General features: G+C 37.0%; 1 protein-coding gene across 1 annotated transcript in view; it reads left to right on the forward strand.

The window, feature by feature from the left end:
- Window positions 1-12,377, forward strand: part of TRHDE (thyrotropin releasing hormone degrading enzyme) — a 208,118-nt gene that overhangs the window by 171,650 nt on the left and 24,091 nt on the right. The window contains exons 13-15 of the mRNA XM_015855777.2: window positions 6,539-6,686; window positions 8,528-8,625; window positions 9,115-9,222. Of these exons, the coding sequence (XP_015711263.1) occupies window positions 6,539-6,686; window positions 8,528-8,625; window positions 9,115-9,222 (354 nt within the window). The remainder of the gene's footprint in view (window positions 1-6,538; window positions 6,687-8,527; window positions 8,626-9,114; window positions 9,223-12,377) is intronic.

Genomic DNA, 12,377 nt, shown 5'->3' on the forward strand with positions numbered 1-12,377 from the left:
AAAGCAGAGTCCTCATCTAGACCTAAGTCAGCCCAGCACTGGGAGTGAAAGATGATGCTTTTATTCTCAAAGTCCTTTGGCCCATTTTACAGGTTGCTCATCAGCTTTCTATGCAAAAGCATTATTTTTCCAGCTTCCTTTCCTGAATATGGATGACAGGTGTCTCTAACATTTTAATCTTTGAATTTCCAGACTTTTAGAAGTGGAAGGTAACATATGTGAATCTGGGAGTTCATATCCTGAATACATCAATAGGGGCACCAGTACTTGGTACTTCCAGAACAAATGAATAAGGTTAGAAAAAGCCAAATAGAGTTATGTTTCTCAGTGCTTAAACTAATCCAGACACTTGACCTTAAAGGAATGAGTCAGTGAATTAGAGTCTGACTTATTTTGAAATACCCTGTTGTGGGTTAATGAATATATCTAGTTATTCATACATTGCATATGCGCAGAAATATAATTGAAGTTAATCTGAGTTGCACATCTATGTTCTGAAGAGCTGCATTTTTTTGCTCTTTAAAATTATCCAAACAGAAAGCTAGTCATATATTATTTCATAGGAAACAGATGATGCAGGGTGAGGTTTAAACCAGTGGCAAGTAAATCACTTCATTTCCATTGTTTCAACAACGTCGACCAGTTTGCTGCCAGCTTGGATTTTCTAATTTTGATTTAAAAGCAAGATTTATAATGGCTTTGTTTGGCGATGGGACTAAGGGATTGATGGTGCAGGCGCATGTGGGATTCTCATCACTGTAAGGCAACACTGTCGTTTCTGTAACAGAGTCTGTTTGACTGGTGCTGGATTTATGATAGAAATAATTCAGAACAGAGTAATAATTTTCCCTTGGCAATTACACTACCATTTGGTACTTTGTCCCTAAGGGGAAAACGAATGTGCTGGGATCTGTCCATAAGTTCAGCGGCTCAGTGTAAAGAACAAATCAAGGTCAAAATGCAGCTGAATACACACTGATGTTTCGTAATATAGTCTAGCACTCTAGCTTTTATCTGACTTGGTAAGTGCTCATGGAGCTTAAAGATTATTTTGGATTGGTGTAGGATTTTTAGTGGGATATTTTTTTGATGAATATTTCATTATCACATTCATTGCTTTCTATTCATTGTCTTTTTTTTCTTTATAGTAATGGTCACTGTAGCAGTTTCTTCAATGTAAGCAGAATAGTAGCTTGTTCAAGGGTTGGTACTTATTGTATAACGTCCTACACAACTTTATATTCATATTACTTTTGAGAGGTCTTTGTCTGTCTCTGCTCTTGTCATAAAATTAGGGAATAACCTTTTTACCACAATTTGTCTGCAGCCTCTTTAGGCTTGAAAAACTTCTGGGCCAGGATTCTTTTCTAGAGATAATTTTTATAATGACTAAAACAGATTTCTCTGCTTGCCCATGTTCTAGTTCCCCTCTTTAGTTCATCAGGAAAAAGTGAAATCCAGGAACATGGATGTTGAGACAAATGTAATGTTTTGCCAAGTTTCTAACTGGTGCTAAAGTTTTTTGCAACAGTGGCTGCAGAAAGGTTGACATGCTGTTAAATTGTTGGTTAAGGACAGTTACATAAAGGGCGATAAAACAACCAAGTGTCTCAAATGTAATCATTTTTGTCAAATTCTGCTTTCATTGGCATGTTTTTTTACATGACTCAGTACAAAGAAGGCTGGCTTAGAGCTTGTAGAGGTTTTTTTTCTAAGTATGGGTTCTTCTCTGTGTGATCAGAGATGCCAATCAGAAACGTCTAATCTAGAATGCGATAAAGACTTCAGCTTTTTATGTTTTACAGTGAAGTTACTTAAATAGAAATTTTAGAACACGTGCATGTGTCTGCTAATACTTTTCCATGAAGACTTACTGGGAGAAGGACCAGAATTAAAATATCACCATGCCATTGGGAAGAGGAATGCCAAAATTGTAGTGCTTCTAGGATATCAATTACTAGAGGCATATAGAAACAAAGTTAAATTACTTACAGGAATGGCATTGCTAAAAACCTGCCTTGGCATGGAAGGGACTAGATGAGTTTCTAATGTTATTATTTCCAACATTTTCATTCCAGATGTAGCTTTGTAAAATTTTTAGCTTTGACTTGAGAAATGCTTAACCTGAATATTAGTTTGCATTCAGACACTTTATAAATCAGCAGTAAGTTTTGACTGTTTCATATGCTGCATGCTTGCAATGACTATCCCAAATTTCTTTGTAGAATTTTGAAATTGTTTGTAAATTTGTGCTTGCTAAGATTCTCAGGTGTCTGCTTGAGAGACCTGGAGAAACAGTATGGTGTCTCAGACCAGTAAGTCTGTGGTGTTTATGTATGTTACTTGGCTTTGGTACAGCTTATAATCAATTATTTCCTGAGTGACAGATTGTTTCTCTGTTTTCTTCTAACATGGATAGACACATCTTATTGCTCTGGTCCATTTGGTAGGCAGTATCTGATGGTACTTCTGCTGGACTTTAAGGACAACAGTACGATAGCTAAAAGGACATGAGATAAATAAGGATTTTTGCCACTGGTGTTCCACTGACACTGATGAAAAAGACTGATAAATCAAGCTGCATGTGTAAAGTGAAAAACTTAATGTAGGATATTTGCTACCTTTGAGTAAATGATACCAGACATTTATATGACAGGAAAATGATTTTACATTTTTCCCCTGATGGGAAAGTTGCTACCATTACTTTTCTTTTTGTTGTAATGATAATTGTTAAACATTCTGTTAAAAATTTATACAGGTCTGAATATGAGTTTGCAGAGAAATGTAGAACAGGCTCATTCTGTATTCTGCCTTCTTTCTTCATCTTTGTTGTATTCTGCTCCATAAATGAGACAAGTGTTTTCAATTAGCAGTTGTCAGCCAGTTTGTCACAAGTCCTGTGACTTTCATTCCTTTGACCATTCCCTCCTACTTTACCAGGGACAAATGTCTTGCTTTTGCTGTCTGGATTCTACATAACCATTTTTGAAACTATTTCACTATTCACAGATAGTGAAGGAGAATCCTAGAAGCGTATCAGGACACCTTGGCTATTAGATGAATTTGCCACTGCTCAAGTCAGACAGGATGTCTTGCTGGATTTCGTGTCTCCAGGGGAAGGGGAGTCTTGAAATCAATGTTAGTGCCAGACAAGCTTTTGATGTAAAGAATGTGATTATACAAAAATACAAAGCTTGAGAAATAGCTGCTCGGTTTCGTGAAGATTCAGAATCATAGTATCGTAGAATGGTTTGGATTGGGAGGGACCTTTAAGATCCTCTGATTCCAATCCCCTGCTATAGGCAGGGACACCTCCTTCTAGACCAGATTACTCACAGCCCTACCCTGCCTGGCCTTGAATGCCTCCAGGGAGGGGGCATCCTCAGCCTTACTAGGAAACCTGTTCCAGCATTTCACCACCCTCACAGTAAAGAATCTCTTCCTGATATCTAGGCTAAATCTACCCTCTTCCAGCTTATAACCACTTTTTCTTGTCCTGTTGCTGCATGCACTTCTAAAAAGTCCCTTCCCAGGTTTCCTGTATGCCCCCTTCAGGTACAGGAAGGCCACTATATGGTCCTCCTGGAGCTCTCTCTTCTTGAAGCTGAAGAGCGCCAGCTCTTCCAGCCTGTCCTAATTGGGAAGGTGCTCCAGTCCTCTGATCATCTTTGTGGCCCTCTGGATTCACTCCAACAGCTCCATGTCCTTGCATTGGGAGCTCCAGAACTGGATACAGTATTTCAGGTGGGGTCCTCTAAGAGCAGAGGGACAGAATCACCTCCCCTGACCTACTGGTCACTGGAGCTTTGACCGGTTCCTATCTTCTGCTGAGCTGTTTGCTGTGGCAGTCCTATTGCCACTAGGATAGCGCAGACAGCTCATAGATCTGTGATTTTGATTTTATGACTTCTGAACTTTAAGAAATGTTATATATTACTTCTAACGTTTAGTGTGATCTTCTTTTACCCTGTTTTCTAATCTATGAATGCCAAAAATTAGCAGTGTTTGAGTTTGACCCAACTGTTACTAAACTCTTTCCATTTTTTTGAATGACAATCTTCCTCAAACATTTTAAGCTGTAGTATACATTAAAGGTTTTATGGCATAGATGTTATATCCTACAGTTTGCACAAAAAGCCAGACAGTTTGTGCATTTATCACAATTTCTTTTTAGAAACTATTCAATGGCAAATAATGTGGCAAAGAAATGTATTCAGAATGGAATGCCCATGATCAGGACTTAGTGGCTGAGGCTAAAAATATTGGACTGTCACAATTTTCTGTTCTTCTAAATGTGTTGGCATGTCTTCCACAGGAACATTCTCTTAACATTGATTCTGTTCAACTGGGAAGTTGATTTTATAATATTGTGCACAGGTGTTTTTCAAGAGTCAAGCACATGAAGAGAAGGAAAATGGTGAGATGACAAAAGCAGCAGTTTCCATTGTAAATAGGGTGTGCAGCATAAGCTTAGAATGACTGATTAGGAAAGCCAAATCTCATGAATAAGTAATAGATCTCTGAGTTCAATGAATTTGTTTCTTTATGGAGAAGTTAAACTTACAAAGAAAAGGAAATAATCTGTATCTTTTGCAATAATGATTCCCCTTTTGTGATTCACATAAAGAATCTCAACTTAGGCCTGATCCTAAATGACCATTAGTGCAGCTATAATAAACATATATGTGTTTATTTCTTATGTAGCTTGTTTTCTAGAGCCATTCCTTGTGTTCTTTGCTCCACCCTTTCTCATGCTCACTTCTCTTTGCTCACCCTTTCTCAATCAAATTGTCAGTAACAATAATCACAAATCCCATTAAAATCTAATTACGTATATGGAACTTATATTACGTATATGGAGCTAGTTTACCTCTTTGCTAACAATGACTCCAAGATGTTTGATTCTGCAGTCAATCAATCTTGCTTCTTGCTCCCATAATAATAGCTACACATCTTTACAAAGTGTTAAGACCTAAAATTTATCTTGATATTTTACTGCTTCAGAAATAAAGACCTGTAAAGATGAAGCAATTCCTATTTAGCTTGCTTTCTCAGTTTTCAATTGTATTGAACTCTGTCACTATGCACTCCAAGAGCCCCATTCTCTGTTAAATGCATCTGTTAAATGGCTGAGTGACTCAGTGAACTCAAGTAATCTTAACTTTCCTTGCTTAAGTCTGCTCTGTAACTGGAGCTGAGAACATAACCTTGCTGACAAAATGGAGACAAAGTTGACAGCATTCTGGAAAGTGTGTTACAAGGATGTGGCATAGATAATTTTGAAATATCATACATGAACTCACTTCTTCCACAAGTATTTGAAGGGAAGAGGATTACAAAGCACAATGACTTACTTGGATATGCTACACTTTACAAGAAAACTGTGGTTTTGGATCAGTCCATTTCAAAGATTTTAGCAAAGTAGTTCTTAAAAGAGCTGATGTTACAATTGAGATCACAGTATTCATCTTTTCCATGTGATGGAAATTAAGAGAACCATTGGTGACCAACAAGGACAAAATATATTTATCACATTGAGGCCTATGTTACATTGAAACTTGTAGACTCCAGCTTCCTGAGTTTAAGTGTTTAGTGAAAATGAAATCATTATCTCCTCTCTAGGCAGGTAGCAAAACTCCTGTGGAATTAAAACACATGCATCAGCAGAAGAACAGACTTGTGTGTTCTGGCAAGTTCACACCTATAGGGTTACACCTTGTTTTTGCAACCTGGGTAGTTAAGAAAAAATACTGTTTTGAAAAAGAAAATGAGCACAAATACTAAGATGTGATGTTTCCAGTACTTGGATCTAAAAAGTAGCTTCCAAATGCTGTATTGAACTTTACTTGTAAATCTAAAGCTATTAATATATACATTAAAAAAAAAAAAAAAAAAAAAGTTCTTGAAACCCTACTAAACTCTTTTCCTTTCAGAGAGAGGTTTTTATGTCAGTAAAAGAACGGGGCAAAATTCTACCTGATTGATTGATAAACCTGTGAAAAAAAAAAATAAAATCATGGAAAGTGCTGAAAAACTCTTAACCAAAATATGTCATTGGATGCTACTTCTAGAATGGCTTACAGTTAGAAGACAAGGCAGCTATGAAGGAGAGAGAACAGTGTGAGGAGGAAAACCATGAAGCTAAAGGAACTTTATTCACTATTAGTTCTTCTGAGATGACTGAGGACATTTTAAATGATCTTTGAAACACTATACCTTGGCTTGTTGATTTTATGCAGACGACTTTACTTCCTTGTTTGTATTTTCTAAAGTCTGTATGTATTAAGGATAGATAGTTCAGTTTTCTTTCATGTGTTTTTTCTACCTTCCTTCATCCAGTATGTAGGTTCTCACATGTGCTGGGAGAGACTGTTTGTTCTGTTTATTATATGATTGTCTTTTATGTCATTATAGCGTGATGAGTTTATCACATTTATCTGCCTTTTAATTTCATTTGGGAAAAATAAAAAAGTCATTTTTTGCCTTATAATGTGTCTCCCGCAAAATCAATTTAATACTAACTTCATTTATTGTGCAGAGCTGGTTATTTGCCTCAGAATATTCCTTTGGAGATTATCAGATACCTTTCAGAGGAGAAGGATTTTCTGCCTTGGCATGCAGCCAGCCAAGCTCTTTATCCTCTAGATAAATTACTGGACCGCACAGAAAACTACAACATCTTCAGTGTAAGAGATGCATGGTCTCCCTCTCTCTTTCCCTTTTCCCTCACTCTCTTTTATTACCAAGAATTGAACTATTCTCCAGTTAGATTCTGTAAGTGACCTAGGGATACTAACTTCCTTCCTAATTATTCCTTATTTAAACATACCATTTGTCAAGCTTTGGTTCATTTGCATTTGAACAGTGATAACTTGTTTGAGACGCATATGATAAATAGAAGGACAAGTAATTATTTCTCCTATGGAATACTACAACAAATGAAGTATTTTACTTAAAAGAACCAAAGTAATCTATTTGCAGATTTTTATCTGTTGCGGAGCCCCTCAGCTGTATTTGGATTGATGCCCAAGCTCAGCAAGAACATCAAATGCAGGCACAACTTAAACAGGATGCATGCCACTGAAGTAAAGATTTGTAGTCATTATTTTCTCCAAAAAGCCATAGTGAATTCAATGCAGTTACCTTAATTAACAAGGATTAGATCACTATTGAATCAGAAGCCCATTCATAATTGGGTCCGAAGGGACAGCAGTAGCAACTAACGATAGGTAATTAAGATGGACATGACAAATATTTTACCAGGGGAAAAAAAAATAAATCCTAGCTATGCTGAAATGTGTTTAATGAAGGTACAGTGAAATTTATGTAATTTACCTATTTTGAATGTTGTGTAATTTAATAAAGATATTTGAGTGAAAGAACACTCTAAATCTTGAAATGTTAGGATGTAATTTTTCTTCTTTTTTCTACATTTGTTTATACACACATGCTCAGAAAGCAGTAAGCTAGAGTATACTATACTATACTGAGTATATGTATGTATGTATAACTCCATACTTACATATAAATATATATGCAGGGCTACCTGCTCTCTACCTTGTAAGCCTACATACAATCCAGAGCTGTATCACAGAATGATATTGAGTTAATTTGCACTTTGAGTCTGTTATTACCTACACAGAAAAAATTTTACCAGACTGCCATTGGTATTTCACTTTTAAACACACCTGTGTAAAAAAAATTACAATTTTAATAAATAAAAACAGTAAATTCACAGCTGGCTTGTGTTTTATCACTACTGATGAGAGATTTGAAAGCAGAGGTGATAGCAGAGGTCATTTTAGTCACAGAATAACATATCTGCTAGAGGAAGTGGCACTGTGAATTGCCTTTTGTCCTAACATCACATATACATGCCCGTGCATCTATAATAATAAAGCAGATGCTATTCTGTTTTTCAAATGGGTGAATTTCACTGGCAGAAGATTATGCTGAATACAGTGACAGTTGTTTTCTTCACAACTGGTCAGAATATATAAATACATCTCCTGTGTAAAACATAAAATAAGCTAAAATACATCTTGTGCTGGCTTTGTCATTTAAGCACACCAAAAAACTGAACTTAGAATATAGTGTCATTAAACGTACAAAGCTCATTTGCAGTCACATTATTCAATATTCTGAGGTCAACTGACTGTACCTATGAACCATTTTTTGCCCTGTCTATGGCTATCAAAACAGTATTCTTTTAAAAATGAACATACGTGGTGTAGTTGAGATTAACTGTAGATTAATTGTAAAGCAGGGCATTCTTGCAACCTTCCAGTTGAGTATTCTGAGTTCAAAATAGCATTTAGGAAACCCTAAGTTGCTATATTTCTCATGACAATAAACTGGCTAATATGAGGCATCTGATCAATTAGCTTTTCTGTAGATTGCTTCTCACTATACTAATGAAGGGAAATTATATGTGGATATGCTACTTTGCTTACTGTTGATTATATGTCAAGTTTGAACCAAAAAATCAAAACTAAATGTTAACATTGAATATTCTTTTCCTCCTCAGGAGTATATTTTAAGACAAGTCGCATCAATGTACCTCAAGCTTGGATGGCCAACGAGTAATTTAAACAAATCGCTTGTTCAAGCATCCTACCAACATGAGTACTGTTATATTTCTTTGTTATTGGTTTTTGTTTATTTGTTTGTTTTCTTACAGAACATAGATGTAATATTGCACAGAATGATCTTCAGCATGCCATACTTTCCTAGCTCTCTCTTCCTTCTGATTTTTCTTTTGGGGTTAAAGGGAGAGCAGCGAGATGCTGTGAGATGAATTCTGTCTTCCTGAGTCTGAAGAACACTATTCATTAAGCATTAATTTAATATTTGTCTGCACTGGATATTTAAGAACTTGGACTCTTGACCACAAGAGATCTAGAAGGCTGCATAAATGTAAATGAAATCTAATTTTGATGCATACCCTTTCTTTAGCTGTTGCATGAGTTGTAGGCTTGCTTGTGTAACTAGATGGTTATCTTTGATTTGTTACCCAACTATTAGCTGCTGCCACTATGTCATAAGAAATGTATATTTATAAGTTTTTTAATGCATATATTAATGGAAACTTATTGCTTTCTTTAATTTGGGCAGAGAGTTGCGTCGGGAAGTCATCATGTTGGCCTGCAGCTTTGGTAACAAACACTGTCACCAGCAGGCTGCAACATTAATTTCAGATTGGATTTCTAGCAATAGAAACCGGTAAGTAGAAGATAAATGTTATTTCCTCTTTTCATACTCAGAAGCAGTATAGCTGGCCTCCTCTTCCTTTCATGACCCCCCATAGTATCCAACTCTGCAGAATGATATGGGATGAAGGGGCCATCAGCCATTATTAAAAGTCTGTGGGGCTTCAAAATGAATAATTTGATTCACACGTATGACTGAATGGAGGGGACACCAATGCAGCCTCTGCTCACTCCTGATAATTTAATGTCAAATAATGATATACTAGAGGGCAAAAAAAAAACCCAAAAAACCAACAATAGTGTTTTCAGGACGAGTTTAAAGGAAGAAAGATAAAAGAACATTTCATCAGCAGACAAATACAGATCTTCTGTATTTGGGAGCAGAAGGTGCCAAATGATAGGAAAAGTGAGGGAGGCTAGAGGCAGAAGGACTGAGGAGTAAGAAAGGAGTTAGAACAATGTATCTGAGGGAAATACCTTACTGTACTTAAAGGTGAACACCTGGAAGTTAAATGTGATTCAGAAACAGATGGAAAAGCTCATATATGGTTTCACAGAGGTTAGTATGATAACTGATGACTTGAGTACTAACAGCATAGTGCTTTTCTGTCAGAAAATTTGTTAGGCTGTCCTGGCATGGGGTTGCTCAGCTGAGGTAAGGGAACACAGGCCACAGTCAGTATATGAAATTTATCTTTCAAATGCAAAAAACCAAATAATTTTAAATTACTGAAAATATGAGTAGCAACCAGTAGACAGTGAGATAAGTACAGACTGTGAATTAAGACTGTGAGTTTGTGAGAACTAACAACAGATTTTCTCATTACATGGCACATAGGTGTAGAGGTATGCATTTGTATGCATATGTCGGCAAATATGTCATCTGACATTTTAGTTTAAATTGGAGTATCTGCCTTTCATAAAATTGACAAAAAAAAGAGGAAAAATTTTGTTTTTTTAGTTCTAATCTTGTGTTAGAACATTAAAAGGATCAGATCTCTACAGACTATAGGCATATAGGATTTATCAAATGCATCTCAGCCCATCAGGTGTTTATTTGCAGTTAAAATACATCTTTCTCCTTCTATAATCTTTCAAAATCCTTCCCAGGCATACCCTGTTATGTAGTACTTGATAGTAACTCAGTGTTTATTTAAAAACAACCTTGAAATGGCCATGACTGGAAATTAAATTTATGTAAGAACTTGAAATGTCTGAAGATATTTGGAAACTATGACTATGTACCTTTAAACATTGTGTGGTTGGGTTAAAATTTTCTTGTGCAAGATGTCAGATAAATTTACTATGAAATACATGCCGTAGGTTATATATACCCTTGGGCAGCAGTGATAAGTATTAAACTGTTCAAAAAGGAAATTATAGAGAAGGAATAATTGAGAACAATCTGGAAAAGTAATTTACTTTGATATTCATTTACAAAATTGTATAATCAAACCTAGCACCATCTATTAGCATGCACAATAGTAGATTGTTCAGTGTTAAGATGCTGTCACCCAGCAAAGCTTTCTCCTAGGCTGTGTCTTCATCCCTTCGAAAAGAACTGAAGGAGTCATGAGAGAAAAAAAGTAAAAAAGAAAAAGCTTATTGCTTTGCTAACAATAGCAAGAGAGGAAAGGCATAAATTTAAGGAGCCATCTGAAGATTCATCTTAGCCTTTCTATGAGGCCATTCTCAGGAGCACAAGATTGTGGCTGCCAGCATATGACTACTATTATGATAAAAGCATCACAGCAGGGCAGAGGAAGAGAATAGCTACTAAGCTAAAGCAGTACATTTCTCCAATAGGAAATGCATGCTTTTGAAAAATAGCTGCAACAAGTAATGTAATTATAGAATATGGATTGACACTCAGCTGACAAATAGAGATACTACCTGCGAAGGAGACAGAAATGTGTTTTTATTTATTTATTAAGTATATAGTGTTTGTTCTGTTCCTCACCCAAATTATGTCCTCAGAACCTAATTAACAAATGAGAAGATTCATTCAGTATTTACTCATACTGAAAAGACAATGCAAAGGTTAGTATTATCCAGAGAATGGTGGTCAGTGGCTCCATGTCTGGATGGAGATCAGTGACAAGTGGTGTCCCTCAGGGGTCAGTACTGGGACTGATACTCTTTAATATCTTCATCAATGACATTGACTATGGGGTCAAGTGCACCCTCAGCAAGTTTGCTGATTATACCAAGCTGTGTGGTGTAGTTGACACACCTGGTGATGTAATGCCATCCAGAGGGAACTAGACAGGCTTGAGCAGTGGGCACAGAAGAACCACGTGAGGTTCAATAAATCCAACTGCAAGGTCTTGCACCTACGTTGAGGCAACCTCCACTACCAGTGTAAGCTGGGGGATGAAATGATTGAGTACAGCCCTGCAGAAAAGGACCTGCGGGTACTGGTGGATGGCAAGCTGGATATGTAGCAGCAGTGTGCCACTGTAGTCCAGAAAACCAACTGTGTCCTGGTCTGCATCAAAAGAAGCATGGCCAACATGTCAAGGGATGTGATCCTGCCCCTCTGCTCTGGTGGCAAGGCATCACCTGAGGTACAGCATCCATCTGTGGAGTCTTCGGAGCAGAAGAGATATGGATCTATTAGAGTGCATCCAAAGGAGGGCCACAAAAATAATCCTAGTAATGGAACACCTCTCCTATGAGAACAGGATGAGAGAGCTGGAGTTGTTCAGCCTAGATAAGAGTAGGCTCTGGTGAGAACTGAGAGTGATCTTTCAGTATCTGAAGAGAAGCAATGGGAAGGAAGGGGACAGACTCTTCAGCATGGTCTGTGGTGACAGGACAAGGGGAACTGGTTTCAAACTAAAAGAGGGCAAATTTAGGTTGGATATAAGAAAAGAAGTCTTTTATGTTGAGGGTGGTGAAGCACTGGAATAGGTCGCCCAGAGAGGTGTTGGAAGTCCCTATCCTTGGAGACTTTCATCGCCAGGCTGGACCAGGCTCTGAAAAACCTGATCTAGCTGTGAGTGTCCCTGTTGACTGCAGAGAGTTAGATTAGATGATCTTTAAAGGTCTCTTCCAACTCTGAGGATTCTACAATATTATGATTCTATTAGCAAGTCTGTAGACATCCAGTCAGCCTATATTTTAAAATCTGTCAATGTTTTCTCACTTCTGAATGATCAGATTCCT

This window comes from Coturnix japonica, chromosome 1 (genome assembly GCF_001577835.2).
Source record: "Coturnix japonica isolate 7356 chromosome 1, Coturnix japonica 2.1, whole genome shotgun sequence".
Taxonomy (NCBI): Eukaryota; Metazoa; Chordata; class Aves; order Galliformes; family Phasianidae; genus Coturnix; species Coturnix japonica.